We start from the raw sequence: 18,189 nt of genomic DNA, 5'->3' as shown, positions 1-18,189 counted from the left end.
AAAATGTGGTTCTAGACCAGTTTTAACCTGAATATGGCTGTAAACTCAAAGTGGAATACAACTCCATATGTGAAGCGAAAGGAACAGGAAGCAACTTGGAAAAATGTTGGTGACTCAGTCACGACCATTATTCGTTGAGGTAACAAATTTTGGAGTAAATCTTTCCTACACTGGCAGTGTATATACTATCATCGTTGGATTCATGACAACTATGTAATTTGCATAGTTGTCATTCATCCAATGTTAATAGTGTATACACTGTCAATGTAGGAAAAATTAATCCTAAATTTTGACCATCCAATCTCTTTTCTGTTTCATACCCCAAAAAAAAAAAAAAAAGAGATAAAGTTAAGAGAGAAAGCAAACTAAACTCTAGAAGACTAAAACAAAGGCTTTATCACATGAAAATTTCTCGAAGTATAAATGCGGAAGTGAAATAGGGGCCGAGTTGTTTCGTTTGGTTGTTATTTTCTGGAATTCATGTAAAAAAAAATATTACTGCAATTTGATATATGTGACGTTAAAAAAGATAATTAGGAAATGTGATTATGAAAAATGTAAAAAAAAAATTTTTGGAAAATTGCAATCCAAACAAGAGGCTAACGACAAAAATTGCAACCTAATTTCCATTCCCACTAACAAGAAGAAAGAAAAGCATGGTTTTTGGGCATCTGGTTTCATTAGCAATTCAGGCAAGTTTAGGCCCCTGTTGGATCCAGAAATTGCGGCCAATGTTTGTGTAGATGACATAAGATTTTCATGAAACCCTGTGCTCTTGTAGCTTCTCCTCTTGTGTCTCTGTCTGTAGTACTGATTTAAGCCTTATAGAGGTGCAGGAGTATATGGGTAAGCTTTCCTTGTTTCGGCCTAATTGTTCTTCTGGTGGACCTCCTTGTTATCTTTCGACTGCCGGAGCCCACCAAAATAATTGGCGTTCAATTTTTGTTCGTATAACATACGAATAGGGTTAAACTGTCAAACTCGTTAGATTTGAACTCGATCTAATATTGAAGGAATTATAACTGTTACTTGATTTCGATTTACTCAGTTGTATAAATATTCGAGTTCCAATTCTAGTTCGACTCCACAAGAAAATAAAATGTTTTTTACTCTCACAATTGCAAATCACGTATACTTCTCCAATTATCCACAAATATTCGAGTTCTAATTCTAGTTCGACTCCACAAGAAAATGTTTTTTACTCTCACAATTGCAAATCACGTATACTTCTCCAATTATCCACGAGACGGCTCTTTCTATTATTTTGACTTCTTCAAGATTTTTCATAATTTTTAAGCATTTCTTTTACAAAAATTTTTAAGCATTTCTTTTACAAAAAAAAAAAAAAGCAATTCTTTCATTTTGTACTATAAATAATTTTTTTACAAATATATTTGTTATTAATTACACGGATATCGAATCGAGTGTGCCTTAAACACTAATACTATATCAAAAAGACAAAAACAAAAGTATCCACATATATTTTGCTTTTATCATAGTTCGTATCTTTTCTTTTTGTTTTTTGTTTTTGGGGAAATGGATTTCCTATTTAGAACACTTATTGGGGGCCCTATTGAATGTGCCAGCCAGTGGCCCACAATTCAGATGGGCACCCGGTAAGGATCCTAGGTCGAAGAAGTTCGTTTAGTTTCTGCAGCAGTGACTATGCATTAAAGCTTATAAAACTACTAATACTTTTTTAGCACAGCATCATGTGATTATTAAACAACATAATCATTTCCAAATGCAGATTCACAAATCACAATCACTTTTTCAACCTACAATTCGTAATCTTAATTTAATAATATGTGCTAAAAGGTTCTGGTCAATAAGAGATGCACAATCATATCTGGTGAACAAAGTATATCCTATATAACTCAAAAGATTTGCCTCCATGATTCGTTTGATTTCTGGGGATGCCATTGAATATCTCTGCCTTTTCTTTTTCCTCTTTCCTTTTGGTTGACATTTTGTTAAAAGTTTACTTTACATGCTCATTATTATTAATGATTTTTCTAACGGGTGCTCGTTAACATATTTGAAATTCACCTTTAGACTTATGTTTGGATAGAAGATTATTTGGGATAATTTTTTGAAAAAAAATATGGATAGCATATTATTTGAAATATTATTTAGAGTAATTACTGAAGCACCTTTTTGTGACGTGATGTATTTAAGATAAAAACGTAGTTGCGAATATAAAATGGTGGATTGAGAAATGTGTTTATGATGCAAATGAAATATTATGTGAAATAATTCAGCAGTCCAAACACTGTAACACTTTTTTGATGTTATATATATGTGAGATAAAAATATGTGGTTGAAAAATGTTTTGATATTGCAAATAAGTTAGTGTGTGAAAATAAGATGCAAATCATATGATACAGTTATTACCCTTTCTTGCATTTATACACTTTCTATATTTAATCTTATCTACTGTATTTATTTATTTTCCCTAATTAGTCTTACATTTCTAAAAAAGATTTTTATAGCAGGTGCTCTTAAAACACTCGTTAACACACTTAATATTCACCTCACCTACAAAATATATACACGTACAAATAATTATTATCCTCTATTGTATTTATATACTTTCCGTATCCTAACAAGTGCTCTATAGGCACCTGTTAGATAAACTGCCAGTGGACACCCGTTGGACAAACCTTTTTATTAATGACGTTCTGTCACACATGCACCATTATTAGTGAGTTATTTCTAAAAACTGCCAACCAAATGAGCCCAAGTTTCTATCGAGAGATCTCAATACTATTGACAATTATACACTGAACAAGAGTACATAAAGATTAATTATACAGTTAATACTATTGATGTACTACAAACTTGTGCGTACGTCACAATATCTCATTTACTCAGATAATTTGTCCCCATTGTCACAACTCAAATATTTCAAGTGCAATGTAATATAACTTTTAATAAAAACTTCAATCCTAAAGGCATGGTAAGAGAGTTTCAAGTATTAATTTTTTTAATAATAAGGGTAACTTTATTTTTAATAATAATTTTTCTTACGGGTGCTCTTGTTTTTTTTTTTTTTTTGGTCAATAGTCAACCCTACTTCTAATCCTACTCTATTCTAATCTAACTACGGGAGAGACTCAACTGGACCTATGGGGGGACCGATGGGGACAGAACTACCACCGGATCAGACGGGTGCACGACGTACGGGTGCTCTTGTTAACATATTTAAAATTTACCTTACTTATCATGTGCATACATATATTACAATTATTACCCTATTTTGAATTTATATATTTTTCCTATTTAATTTTATCTACATTCCCATATATTTATTTACTTTTCCTAATTAATTTTATATTTCTAAAAATATGACACCTAAAATATATCTTAACGAGTGTCCACTGGACACCTGTTACACGGACCCTATTGTTAATCACATTTTTGTCACACATGCACCATTATTAGTAAGTTATTCCTAAAAACTGCCAACCAATTGAGCCTAAGTTTCTACTGAGAGATCTCAATACTATTGACAATAATACACTGAACAAGAGTGCATAAAGATTAATTATACATTTAAGACAAGTAGATGTACTACAAACTTGTGTATGTACGTCACAATATCTCATTTACTCAAATAATTTGTCTCCAACGTCACTACTATTTCAAGTGCAATATAATATAACTTTTAATAAAAACTTCAATCCTCAAGGCATGGTAAGAAAAAAAAATTTTTGAGCCATTTTAATAATAAAATCTAGTTAAGAAAGTTCAATTGTTAATTTTTTTTGGCAAGAATGAAAATAATTCGGGAAAGTGTGTAAATTCAAAGGACAATAAATACAAGTGTTTACATTCATATAATAAATTAGATGTAATTTAGGTATGTTAACGAATGTATTCAGGGACACTCATTAGGAAAATCTAAATATTAATATCAAGACCACATACATTTCATCTACTACTGTAGGGAAATGAAAAGGTTGGTAGAATATAATTAAGAGTTGATGAAAAAAAAAAAAGTAGATGAAGCTCTTAATTTTTTTGGTGTAATTAGGAGATGAAAAAATATATAAGTTTAAAGATTAATCTTGTATACATTGACATTATACACATCATAAAATTTACCGTAAATGATAACTAATTTCAAAGTAGATGAAGCTCTTAATTTTTTTGGTGTAATTAGGAGATGAAGCTCTTAATTAAAGAAAAGGATTACTCAAAACTATATGGCACCTATATCTGTGGGGGATTTTTACTGGATTTTTCTTCTTCTTTTTAAAAAAAAAAAAAAAAAAAAAAGAGTCCAACGGTTTATTTTTTTTCATTAGTCTTTGGGCCGACGACATTTTCTCTCTCTCTTTTTTTTTTTTTTTGTCGGCAACGGGATAGGGGGTAAGGGGAGATGGTCAACTAAGCCCAGCTACATATTCTGGCAAATTTGAGGGAGGCAAGGGTTCTAATCTAGCCTAATCTAGGGAGAAGGGCCGAAGGGGTAGGGGGTAAGGAAAGATGGTCAACTAAGACCAGCCATATATTGTGGCAAATTTGAGGGAGGCAGGGGTAGAACCCCTGACTTTCAGCATCATCAAAGAGGGTGATGACCACTAGACCAAATGGCCAGTGGCGGCCAACGACGTTTTCTCAATTGAAAACTAGGTATACATTTCCTCGGACGGTGTATTTCATTCTTTTTTTTTTTATCATTTGTCATCATCTACATCTACACCTACTCCTAATCCTAATCTAGGGGGGTGACCCAACAGGATCACGGGGAACCGACGGGGATTAAATCACTATCGGACTATACGAGTGCACAACACCCATATAAAGTTTAAGCAAAGTCATATTAAATGGCACTTAAGCACCCATACGGGTGCACAGCACCAATATGAATCTTAAGCAAAGCCATATTAAGCACCCATATGTATTTCGTTCAACGGGATATATTCTTCCTCATCGCTGGTTACGTTGACAAATTGTACTATGTTCTACTGCATCGACAGAGTTCCTTACTTTTCTCTTTTGACCGAAAAAAAAAAAAAAAGATGAGTTCTTTTCCCGGTCTATTGGCTTCGAGGACTTTTAATCCGCTCTTCTGGTAGATGAGTAACAGCTCTCACAGCGTTCATTACCTTGAAAACATTTATTAGTTATTTTAAGGCCCTTTTTTTTTCAATTGATTTGTATGTACTAATGTAGTCTAGTTTTTGAGTTGGGTAGTTTAGAAATTGTTTTAAGATTGGATTGTAAATTATTTGAGATAATTTTATGAAAAAAAAGTATTGTAACACTTTTTTTGATATGATGTATGTGAGATAAAAAGGTAATTGAAAAATGTATTGATGATGCAAGCAAATCAACGTGTATAAATAATGTGTAAATAAAGTGTAATTTTTTACGATCCAAACACATAACATGGCATGTTATGTTAAGATAGTCAAAAACATAAAATAGTGGTTGAAATATATAAGTTTAAAGATTAATCTTGTATACATTGACATTATACACATCATAAAATTTACTGTAAATGATAACTAATTTCAATTTGAATTTAAAATTTACATGTATGTCATGTATTTGATCGTAATGATATATACGCTATTAATGCATACAAAATTTACTCTAAATTTAAACAAAATTTGGGTGTTGTTGATTGGGTTTTGAAATATATTGTGGATTTTGTCTTTTGAAAGAATATCTGAATAAGAAATTCATAAGGTGCTTTAAAGATTTTTTTACGGAATTTTTATAAATTATAGCAGTTCTTGTCCCTTCTTCCTCATCTTTCTGGCCCCGCCATTCTCGGCCTTCTTCTTCCTTCGTACGGGGGGCGTGAGAAGTGGTGAGGGCGGTGGTAGAGTGAGATTGGATGATAGCGTGTTGGGGTGTTTTGTGGGTTGTTTTTTCGGTATTTTTAGCATATTTTTTAGATACTTACTATACTTTTTTTTTTTTGTGAAAAACAAGGAATCCAAATAGAATTTAGAAAAAAAAAAATAGAATTTAGAATGTAATTGTATTGGTTTTTTTAAAAGACAAACGTTTTTAAACAAAATAGCAACCCCTTAAAAACACATTCCAAAAAAAAAAAAAAAAAAAGGAAAAAACACACTAACGATATCATCGCTTCTTTCTCTACCATACCCTACAGTACAGGCTCTAGCTCCCCACTACCATCCCCTTCCATCATCCCCCAACATTTTTCTTTCCACATTCGCTGCCATCCCCAGTAACCCCCACCTCTTTACCCTACAACCAACCTCATTGCTTTTTGAATCGGACTTTAGCAAACCCAATTTCGGTTTACAAATTATATGAATTTTTGAGTTTCGATCTTTTGAGTTTGAGCTCATATTTAAAAGGTTAAACTCAACTCACACCATTATATGAATTTCAATGTTAAATTAGATTTAGCACAAACTCGTATTAATTAAATACATAATTATATATAATATATATTTTATATTTATGAATTAATACAAATTTATATATAAATTATAAACATTTTATGTCGTATTATGTATAATTATAAATTATAGATATTTTACATATATAATTATACTCATATATGGGCTCGATTTTAATCGAGTCTGAATCTAGTATAACCCAAGTTTTGCTCATATTTAGTCCGATCCTAATATTTAAACCCAGATTCTGCCCAACCCCATTCAAGTTTAGGCTCAATGAGTTTTTTCAGGTCAACTGGGTCGAGGTCGAGTTGACTCGACCCCATTGACAATCCTATAATAAGTAGAGGTGATGGATTAAACTATTTGTGAACATGTTCAAGTACGACTTGCTCGAGTTCAGAAAAGTTTGATTTATAAAAAATGAATAGAGTTCATACACAATATTATGTTTATTAATAATCGAGCGAACATGAATCTGTTGTGAACTAAACATAAAAATAATAAATACATGTATAAATACATTTGATATTATTAAATATATATTGTATTTTTATCAAAAAAAATATTTATATATAAAATTAGTATTATTTATTTTTATAACGAAGAAATATAATTAAAATTATTCTATCTAAAGAATTATTTTTTAGAAAATATAATTAAATCATTTTCAAACTCAAATTCAAACTCGAGTTCAAATTTGTCTCGTTAAATCAAACAAGTCAAACTCTAACATTTATACAAATTAATGAATCAAATTCGAACAACATTTATGTCTCATTTAGTATTCGATTGAATTTGAATCATATTGTTATAATATACGAACAGGGGTTTAAAATCAAGCATTTGACTTGATTCGACTAGTTCAAAGTTTTGGTGATAAGTAAGAGGCATGGTGGGTTGTTAGTGTTGGGGAAGGGGTTTGCGGGTTATGGTGAGAAGTGACTTGGGGGGCGGGGGAATAGAGGGAGAGGTTGGCAAGTTGATAAGTGGTTGGACGAGATGGCCAAAAAAAAAAAAGAAAGGGAAGGCAAGGGTAGTGGTTTAAAACCAACCTTAATAACTTAAAAAAATTTTAAACTACAAAATTGCAGTTAAATTTTTCTTAAGAACGTCTCCAAGCACTCCTAATCCAAACAAATCTATTTTGACAGCAATTGTTTTCAAAATCTTATTGCATCCTAAACATGTTTTTAATTATCTTTGTTGTTAAAAAATCTTTTTATCTCACAAACATTAATTCTATGTCTTGAAAAATGATACAATTATTCCATTTTTTTTGAATAATCTTCGATCCAAACAAATTGATAGTTACTAGGGTATCTTTTGATATATGTAGTTTGTATGTTTTAGTGATTATTAATCTAATTTAAATTTAAATCTATGGAAATGACATAAGATAACATGCACCTCTCAACATACAAGTGCATGTCTTTTAGTTTTTAACATGGGATAATTTAAGAAACCTCCCTTAAGATTTTTGACAATTGTGTCTATCTCCTCTAAAGTTTAAAAAATTATACTTACCTCTTTTGATGCTATGACAAGACTATAATAACCTCCACAAACTTTACAAATTTTAAGTGAAAATGAGTCCAAAAGAAAAAATAAAATTTCTTTTTTTGGTAATACTCCTTTATCGTAATCCTAAAATTCAAACATCAACTAATCTAATGCATTATACTTCATTCTCAATTTTTTTGACTAGATTTATTAATCAATTCACAAAAAGTTGATCGACCAATTAGGGAGGCATTTATTAAAATAAGTATCTTCAAAAATCACCTAACCAAAAAAGAATGCTTTTAAACCATGGTTTAAATTTTTCTACAAAAAGTTTACTTGAAATTTTCACCTAACGGATAATGTGATAGTTGACTTTTAACATTTAATTCTTTTTACATATCAGCGAGGGATAATATTGGATATTCATTGGTTTTTTTTTTTTTTGCTTACATCATCAATTTTAGAAGACATACTTTCTTGAGGAGGTTTTCGTAATTTTTCAAACTTTATGAGAGGTGGTTTTAACTGTCAAAAACCTTAGTAGAAGTTTTTGATGTTATCCCTTTTAATTAGAGTAAATTTTATAAACACTATTATGATTAGATGAATAATATATAATTAAATTTTAAATTTTAAATTCATATTTTATATATGTGATATCTACCTATTATATAAGAAGAAAGTGGAGTTACTATAGCAACTCCAATGATTGCCAAGTGGATCCCTCTTATTTTGACACGTAGCCCATTCCTTTTCTTTTCTTCATTTTGCTTTATTTTTTCTTTTGTTCATTTTATTTCCTTTCTCCTTTTTGATTAAAGATAATTAAACAAATCCCCATGTACACTGCAGGTTTGTTATTTAGTTTCCACTTTGTACTCCATGTTTTCCCCTATCATCCTAATTCATCATTTATTCTATTTTTTCTCTATTGGATTAATTGATGTATTTTCTTTCATTTTTGTCCATAATTAACTAAATGAATGATTTCATTATCGGAGATCAAGAATGGGTTTGATATTTCCTTTCTTCCATAGTCCAATAATTATGATTCATGATCTTCTACTTTTAATGTCTCTTTTTGGTATATACTATTTGATTTTTTTTTGTCATTTTTTACTTCTTGATCGGCAACCTTTGCTTATTGCTTTTCTCACATATTTCTTCTTCATCTGACTTTCTTTTCTGCCCAAAATAGGTATGTGATGCTGTGAATATTTTTCCCCAAATCTAAAGAAACATTTTTTTTTACTTTTTTTATATTTTATTTATTCTGAAACTACTTTTTGATCTTTTTATTTTTGGAAAAGGTTGACAACAAGATAGGTGGTGATTACATGAAGAATTTTTAGGCTAACAATGAAAGAATTGTAACTATTTTTCCTTCATAAAATAAATAACACCATTATGCAGAATCATTCTAATTCTAATTTTTTATTTATTAAAATTGTTGTTTGATAATAAGGTGATAGTACTACAGTAGAGGAGAAAAAAATCTAATTAATGAGAATCCAAGGTAAACGATGATCAAGAAGAAAAAAATGATGCCTACTAAATTAAAATTAACCAGAATCTCTTAATTTATGGATAGGTAATTATATTTTAATTTATATAAAGTTTATTAATTGTGAAAAGTGCTTATAAACTGGATAAGATGGATGACGGGTAAAATAATTGTTGGGGCTAGCAATTTAGAATGTGAAGATAATATTTTATATCTCTTCATTCAACATTTTGAATGACTAGCTTGTATACATAATAAGTAGTTTATTTTCATGGTTTTAATTTTAGCAAACAATAGCTTGGAAATAAAAGAAGTGTAAAATTAGATTTCTACTTAAATTGGTTCTATATGACTTTGTACTCTTATCCCTTTCTATTGCCCATAATGATAGATAATGTAATTAGAGTTTGAGATGACTGTTAGGCATAGAACTTGACATATCATTACTATTTGGCTAAAGAAGTTAATAATATTTTGTCGATTTGAATAGATAAAACAATTGCAGTTTTTCAAAGGAATGCATTTGGTGGGAAATTAGTATTGAGGCTTTTAGCTTAGAGTGTCACTCTACAAAATATTATTAGAAAATTCTATTTTGATTAAGAAGATATATTTGCAATCAAACAAATTGTTGGATTTGAATTTGTATATGTAGATTTACAAATATGGCAATTCATGTTTTTATTTAAATTTTCTATACGTATTCTATAACTATTTGGTTAGATAATGTTTTTACCTATTTGTAATGCTATTAGACATGATTTAAATGGATAGATTAACTAGCTCTTTCTCTCAAAAAAGAAAGAAAAATATGCAAGTTTGTATTTTTTTTTTATTGATGTTGAAGATAGTGACAGGTTTTTGTGGTTTTCTATATTTTTTCTAATTATTAAAATGTTAGAAACATTATGACTACTCTTTATTTAATTACAACTAAAATTATGCTGCTATTAAATCGATAATGCACTCATAATGGATTTGCTTTCTTTTCTTTTTTGGTATCATTACATACACATAATATTAGTTAAAAATTATTTTTTCCAGATCACAATAAATTGGGGTTAACTTTATATATGAAATTTCTTTTCACAGTAAATTTTAATTATTTTTATACTTAATTTTTTTCTTATATTTCTATTCATTATGTACTAAAACATTTGTTACTATATATTTAACTAATGTTCTAGAGGGCCGTTACTGTGCGTTGCACAGCCAAGGTACCTCTAGTATATCTAATAATAACAATAATATATATACTAATAGCATACATAAGATTGACACTTGTAATTAACATAGCGAAAGGGAAACATCAAAGAAACTCCTAGAGAGAAAAGAGGAGGTTTTAACAACGGGGAAGGAGGGAGAGAGACAAGAGTTTGGCTCCTATAAATTCAGCGGTGTAATGAGAGAATTGGAAGGATTCAGGGCTGGGACTTCCATGCCTTTAGGGAGTCATGTTGTTTCACTCCACTGATGACAATGGAACAGCTGCAAACTCCCGTCAAAGTTTGAGCAGCTGTCCCACAATTGCAGCCCGGCCCTCTAATCATCTCCCGAAACGTGGCCTCGTCACATCACAACAATCTCTTTCTCTCTTCCTTCCTTTCTTTCTATCCCTATCTATCACTACTGCACTGACACATCCATCTCTCAGATAGATACAGGCTAAGTCCACAACTATCCCCCTCTTCAAACGCTCAAAGCCAAAGGCAATCTATGCTTGGTTCAAAAAAATTGAGGCTAAGTCACATATACCACTGTTTCGTACTGCCACTGCAGCAGCACCCTCGGCCCCGGACCCTATCAATGTTCTACTGTTGCCCAGCGTGCGAAAACGTGCCAAAATACCTCGAACATCCAATCCTTCCTCCGTAACCCTTCCTCATCACTTTCCCTAACTTTTTCACCCACACATTATACTAAACAACAATGCCAACCCACACGCATGCATCTGTGCATATTTGACTAGTTGAGCTGTTGGGGAAAAAAAATAAAAATCAAGTACTATGCAATATTGCAATATTGCAAGTGCTATCTGCCTATCAATCGTCCTTCTCAAACCCCACCACCTCAGCTAATTAATCTTAAATCTAAGTACTACTATAGTTCTACTAGCGTTCTTTACCTCTCTTCTTTTCCTCCCATCAAATATTGGAACAGAAAGAAAGTTATCCAAGACTAGTCCTTTTCATCTTTTTCCCTTTTGCATAAATTTGTTAACTCCTTCGTAATTTCTCAGGTTCCATCCCCGTCCATCTTATGATATGTGTACAAAACCTTGTTGAACTTCTCCTCGTTTTTCACTCAATAGTCTGGATTCTCTGAGCATGACAGTTGAGCGTTTTCATCGCGTTCTTGTATATAGTGTAATTTCTTGAAGATTTTGTTTTTGTTTTTCAAAGCGAGGTTTCCAAGTTGAAGGAAGAAGATAGTAACGATATACACGCTGGGGTTTTTTTTTTTGTTTGGATAAAAGCTCATGGACGAGTTATACAGAATTCACACCTCATTTTCATGTCCCGATGGTGGAGCTGTTGAAGTTGGAAGTATGAGAGGGCTAGATCGCAGTAGCCCAGTTGAGAATTTAGTTCAGTTTAGACCTGGTGAAAATAGTCACGATGAAGTCATTGGATCAGAGATGTCAGATCTTTTAAAGATTCAAATTGCTAGTCATCATCTATACCCTAACTTAGTTTCTGCCTATGTTGAATGCAGAAAGGTAATCAGTCTTTCATAACTCCTCCCCACACATACTATGAGTTAAACCCTCAAAATTTTTTATGGTATATTATGCTTAAAAAAGGTTGGAGCACCACCAGAGATGGCTTCGTTACTTGAAGAAATTAGCAAAGCAAGTCGCCCCATAAGCAGTCCTAGCGGGATAAGTGCTGATCCTGAACTAGATCAATTCATGGTAAGTTGGAAAGACTTTGCTCTAGCAGATAGAATTTAAGGGGTCAAGGGTTCTACATACGTTAATAATGATTCTTGATTTTGGAGTACTGTTTTCGATTACTTGCTATTGGGAATCACTACTATTTTTGATGCTGTTTCTTCTTTTTCTTTTTGGCTGAAGGAATCATATTGTGAAGCTCTACATAGATATAAGGAGGAGCTGTTGAAACCGTTTGATGAAGCGACTACTTTCTTGAGCAATATTGAGTTGGAACTCAATAACCTCTGCAAGGAGAATTTTACCACAACCACGTCTTCCTCGATGACCTCCACAAACTATTATTCTGGTACTCGATCTTTTGAACCCCTTAATTTTTTTTTTGGTTGTTTTCACCTGCTATTGGGTTTGGGGTTTTAAAAGATGGATTAGAAAATGAATGGAAAAAATCTTTTATAGTCTGTCACAAAAACGTAGAGGCGTGACAAGAAAGAGAATAATGCATGGTGTTGCTTTGCTTGCTCCTGCAAAAGAGATAGGGTAACAGATTTCAAGTAGGAAAAGTTCTTGGATCGACTATTGATTATTCAAGAAACAGTGACAAGGAAAAGTTCACAACAAGGGACATGACATGACAACTCTGGGATGCCTAGCTTTGAACATAGAGGAGCTCGTGAATTTTGAACTTTACAATCTATGCATGGTACATTAGTTTAATAAGGCAAGCTTTTGTAATGCATTTGTTCGTATGTGTAGCATTTATCTATGCTGCCAAAAGGAGGGTGCAAAAGATAGAAATTTGGCAGCAAAAGTGAACCTATAACCATTATATATTTCCTCTATTGCCTTTGTGGTTTCTCAAAGTACATTTCATGTTGACCTTCATCATTGTACAACGTATACCGCTGGAGCTTTTGTTTCTTGGCTATTAAATATGGTCGGATCAGATTAGTTTTTATTTTGGTTAATCATGTTGTTGATTAACCTGCATGACAAAGCTAGCTAAATGCCTAAACCCTGAATTATGCGTATGTAGGAACCATGTATTTGAATATTTTCTTGGTCAATGTTACTGTGGCGTAAACGTCCGACTCGGTAACTCTTACCACTGATGCCGTAGGAATAGAGAAGCAGCTAAGAGCTCCCATTCACTTGAGCATTGGCTTTAGGTGAGGCCCCCCTTTTAATGGCCTTGTCAGTTTTCTAGCCTAGGCAATTGACGCTTGTAGGTGGTTAGGGTCACTATTAGTCTTCAGTTTGTTCCCTTTCACCTACAGTAGGAAGCAGTAAAAGATGAACAGTTTTGACGATAATTTTGATAGTTTTCATAGGTTAATAAAGATAGTAATCGTGGAACAGAAGGGTTAAGGTTTATTTTCAACTTTCAGAAGCATTGCAAACAGCAAAAGAACTGTCTTACTCCTAATGAGAAGGGTAAAAGAGAAAAGAAAGGAAGATAAATAAATGACGAGCAGTGATTATGTCCCTTTTCTGTTGTTTGTGGGACTACAGGTACCTTGACTAGGGATATAAAGAAAGAAATGGATGTTGGCTTTTTAGTGGAAATTTTCATCGGCTAATTGACTTTGTCATCTGGGATTGAATAAGTTAGTTGGAACAAGGACGATGCAATTATAGACTGCTGTACAGCTGATTTTGAAGCTGACCAATGTAAGTTTCCTAGTGAGAGTTTACTGGAAAAGGCATTTAGATCTACTTGTTTTGGCTAGGCGCTGGAAGCTAGGTCTTTTCATGGACACCGGGCACGTTTTTATTTACCCAAATGAAAAGGAAAACAGGTTAGTTTTGTGAACCCTACCTACTGGAAGGAATTCTCGTTTATATGTCAGTTCTTGTTTATATGTCAGGTAAATAGGTGACTGAATATAAGAGTTTCCTTCAGTGATTTTTCGTACAATTGCATTCATTCACGATTTAGTTCCTGATATTCTACCACGTGCAACTTCATTTAGCCTGATACGGGCGCTTCACAATCAAAAGAACCTCTAAAGGACCATGGTGCCTAAAGTTTCTCTTTGTTTGTTTAATATATCAACAGAGAGCAAACGGGGAGAAGCAAAGTTTCACTTTTGTTCAGAAAAATTATTAATTTTCTTAATAAATTGGAAGTATACATTATAAAGATGTCTGTAAACCTGAAGAAAAGGAAAAATACAAGCTTAGAAAAGTCTTATAAGAGATCAATGATGAAAGCACATGACATGATGATTTTTGTGTTATCAGATGGGTTTAGGTAGAAGAATGTTGGGTTGCTGGTATGTTCAAGTGAGAGGAAGTCTAGATACGACTCATAATGAAATTTATATGCAAAATGGATGTAGGAATGAAACGGATAAGGAAGGTAGAGGCATGGAAAAGTGCATCTGAAGATCTTCAACAATGGGGCAAATTTGAAAAGACAACCAGTGAATGCAGATTGCTTTTGAGTCCACGGAGATTTAAGGAGAGAATTACCTAGGGTGGAATTTTGGTTATAATCTGAAGTAGAAACTCTAAAGATGGAACAGTTTAATAATTTAGTCATCAAGTCTTGGTTCATTTTTCCCATTTACTTATTCATAATGGCTTAGCAGCTTTGTGCTTGTGCAGTTTCATAACCCATCCAGTGCGGAGCCACAATGGGGACACTTGCCCCCACTGCCTCCAGTGTGTTCCTTTGTGTAATAGGTTAAAAACTTGAAAGAATTACAAACATAATAATAAATTCAACTCTTTGCCCCTACTAAGGTATAAACAATGTTAACTACATATAACTTTAAGGTCTATCCCATTTGCATTAAGTATTATTTTGATCATCTAAATTACACATAATTATTGATGACTAACATATATTATTTTCTTGTTTTATTTTGTCAAGCATTTTGGTAGCTTTTATTTTTCTGATCGAAAATTTACTTAGAATAAAGTTTGTTTTGGTAGCTATATATTTTGAAAAGAAAACCTGCAAAAAATGATGGAAACCTTTCATGATAAATATAAAGTGTCAAATTCCAACGTTATTCTTTTAAATTGAAAGTTACTATAAACTATTTATTTTCTTGCAAGTTGTACGTCGGTTTAATGTTCTTTTCTTGCACTTTATCGAGCTTTTCATATTGAAGTTAATCTAATAAGACAACCATATGTGGATGACTCCAATGTGAGAAAAAAATTAGTCGTTGACTCGAAAAAAAACTTGAATGCTATTGGACTTGGAAAAAAAAAAAGAAAGTACACGAGATACAGAAATCATCCTTCAAACACAGCTTAATAAGTTTTGCTCCCACTAAGAAGATTTTCTGGCTCCGCCATTGACCCCATCCTTGGTACACTTTTTGGGAAGACTGAAGCAAAGGATGCTGAGAAATGTGGACCATAAAATTTCCAGTGATTTTAGTAGGGTGCAGAATGTCGTTTGAGTTCTTAGGTGCCCTTAAGTTGTCCTAAGATAGATATAGAACTCACCAAAAAAATGGAAAAAAGTTGGGCTAAGACTTGTATAATAGCTAAAGAACAATTATGTGATATTGCTGTATGGATCCAAACTTCAACACACTTGCATGACTTGATTTGAATTTGAACTTGTTACTTGCTTATACTATTTTAAAATGTAGTAGTTGATTGTTCCTATGTATGGTATGACATCTGGATTACCTTATCAGAAAATTGTTGGAAGTTGAAAGAGAGATGATCATAAGAGAATGTTTTCATAGTTAATGATGCATAATTGGCCTATATCTTGTAATGAATTAGAGCCCCAAGTTCACTGAAGATTTCCTTGTACTATTGTAATGCATCACATGATGGAGATAGAGTAACTTGGATATTTGACTCGTGTCTTTTTGTTAATAGGGCTTTCACTCGTCAATATGTAGCTTTGCTTTCTTGTTAGCCCCCTTTTTTAGCTCCTTTTGCTCCATGCATGCTCTGTTTAGGTGTATAACATGCCGGATGCTCAAGTGTCTGTAATAAATTTAGATCTTGTAGAGGCTTTTGACTTGCTTATGGATGAGGTTGCACCTGAAGTACTTGTTATGCATCTGTTTGTGGATGAGGATTTGATCGTTCTTTGCACCTCATATCATCAGATGAAGCAGGTGTCACATCAGATGAGGATCTAAGCTGTGGAGAAGTTGAAGTTGCCGAGAGTCAAGAATCTTCTGCTGCTGGTCAAGGTGAGAGCGAGCTCAAAGAGATGCTGATGCGCAAATACAGTGGCTATCTTAGCAGCTTGAGAAAGGAATTCTTGAAGAAACGGAAGAAGGGAAAGCTACCAAAGGATGCAAGGATAGCACTCCTGGACTGGTGGAACACACATTATAGATGGCCATATCCGACGGTAATTCCATTACATCTGATGCGCTAACATGTCTCTGAATTATTCGCTTGGAGTAAATACGTCTTTCGTTGTAAGATGCAATTTGAAAAGGACATTCTGTAGTTTCTTTTCATTGGCACTCCCACACACAGACTTGAACTCTGCTTTTGAGTCTAACAGCATCACAAAATATTGAACTCATTTGTACATTAAATGAGGCATCTTCTCACTATATGTCTCTTTTTTGCATATTAAAAGAAGTGAAGTAAGAAGCAGATTATTTCATGTCAATGAATGATTATTCTTGTAGTTCGGCATGAATACACCTAGAGCTGATTATATGGAGGCTATCATAAGAAATATCAGTGACAAGACTCTTAGGAACAGAACCTGAAAGATTGATTAACTTGTCTGGAAATCCTCTGGAAATTAACGTGTGATTTGTCCTTGACGACATCAAGAAGTTTTCATTCTACTTTTGTGCGGACCCTATTTGTCCTTCCAATTCAAGTATATGTTGTGATGCAGGAAGAGGAGAAAAATAAGCTATCCGAGGCAACAGGATTAGACCAGAAGCAGATCAACAACTGGTTTATAAATCAGAGGAAAAGACACTGGAAACCATCTGAGGACATGAGATTTGCTCTGATGCAAGGTGTTAGTGCTGGCACTCCAAGTCCAGGAGGACCTATATGTTTTGATACTGCTGGAGGAAATGGAGGTTTCGGAATCTAAGAATGAAAAGTGCTACTAGTTACATTAGTTAAGTTGCACACACGATAGAATTTATCTTTACTGACAAATGTAGCATGGCATATGGAATTCATATCTAGTTCTATACAGAGTTTTATTTTCTTTATCAGAATTTTTTCTTGTTTATCTTTAATTTAGGCAACATAGATCGTATTATATCTTGCTTCTGGTCTTGAGTTTAACTCCATTCGCCAGCTTTGTTGTTCCAAGGCTGAACAAATCTTCAGAAAAGAAGTCTCAGACAATTGGAAGTACTGCCACCCGAATTCATCTAGATAAAAAAAGTTATATAGGGTCTCTGTGGCAATTTTTTTTCTCAGGTATTCCATGAAACGGCTAAGTTTTTATTTTTCCAAACAGGGTGAACCTCAGCTTGTGTTCGGGAAAGAGTAGACTGAATATTTGGGAAAATTTTCCGTGTTTCTTTCTTGTATCATTAACTGAATATTTGTATCGTCGTACTTTTTTTCCCCCCTTTGATTTGTAGTTATTTGGGCTGACAAATTGACAATTTCTAGAAAACTAGGTTGGTTCGTTGAGACCAAAGAATTCCTTGACAAACCACACCATTTAGGATTTTTTTCGTTGAATAATTATGATTCTTCTGTCACACTTTTGTATTATGTATGGGGAAAAAAGAAAGCCTTGTGTCGGATGGGCCATTTAAGAGGATTTACTCTGAATAAGATCAATATTTGGCGTCAATTGGTTGAGCTCAAACATTTTGCTTACAATGGTAACAAACTTGTCCAATGAATTTGCCTACATAATTAGCACGCTTGTTTTTTTTTTTTTTGTTGGAAAAATCGTTGAAAACGTCTTCTCA

General features: G+C 32.9%; 1 protein-coding gene across 3 annotated transcripts; it reads left to right on the top strand.

Annotated features, from left to right (window-relative positions):
• The first annotated feature begins 10,828 nt into the window (after nucleotides 1–10,828).
• On the top strand, nucleotides 10,829–17,475 carry LOC113727795 (homeobox protein knotted-1-like 1). 3 transcript variants are annotated; one of them, XM_027252147.2, is made up of 5 exons: nucleotides 10,831–12,118; nucleotides 12,203–12,313; nucleotides 12,476–12,641; nucleotides 16,390–16,631; nucleotides 17,139–17,475. In XM_027252147.2, the coding sequence occupies exons 1-5, from the start codon at nucleotides 11,879–11,881 to the stop codon at nucleotides 17,343–17,345; spliced, it is 966 nt and encodes a 321-aa protein (XP_027107948.1). In that variant the 5' UTR covers nucleotides 10,831–11,878; the 3' UTR covers nucleotides 17,346–17,475. The 3 variants fall into 3 exon arrangements, with proteins under 3 accessions (XP_071932458.1, XP_027107948.1, XP_027107947.1); XM_027252146.2 differs by having other exon boundaries at nucleotides 10,843–12,118; nucleotides 16,381–16,631; XM_072076357.1 differs by lacking the exon at nucleotides 12,203–12,313 and having other exon boundaries at nucleotides 10,829–12,118; nucleotides 16,381–16,631.
• Nucleotides 17,476–18,189: the final 714 nt, after the last annotated feature.

This window comes from Coffea arabica, chromosome 2c, assembly GCF_036785885.1.
Source record: "Coffea arabica cultivar ET-39 chromosome 2c, Coffea Arabica ET-39 HiFi, whole genome shotgun sequence".
Lineage (NCBI taxonomy): Eukaryota > Viridiplantae > Streptophyta > Magnoliopsida > Gentianales > Rubiaceae > Coffea > Coffea arabica.
This window is presented reverse-complemented; position numbering and strand designations above follow the sequence as displayed.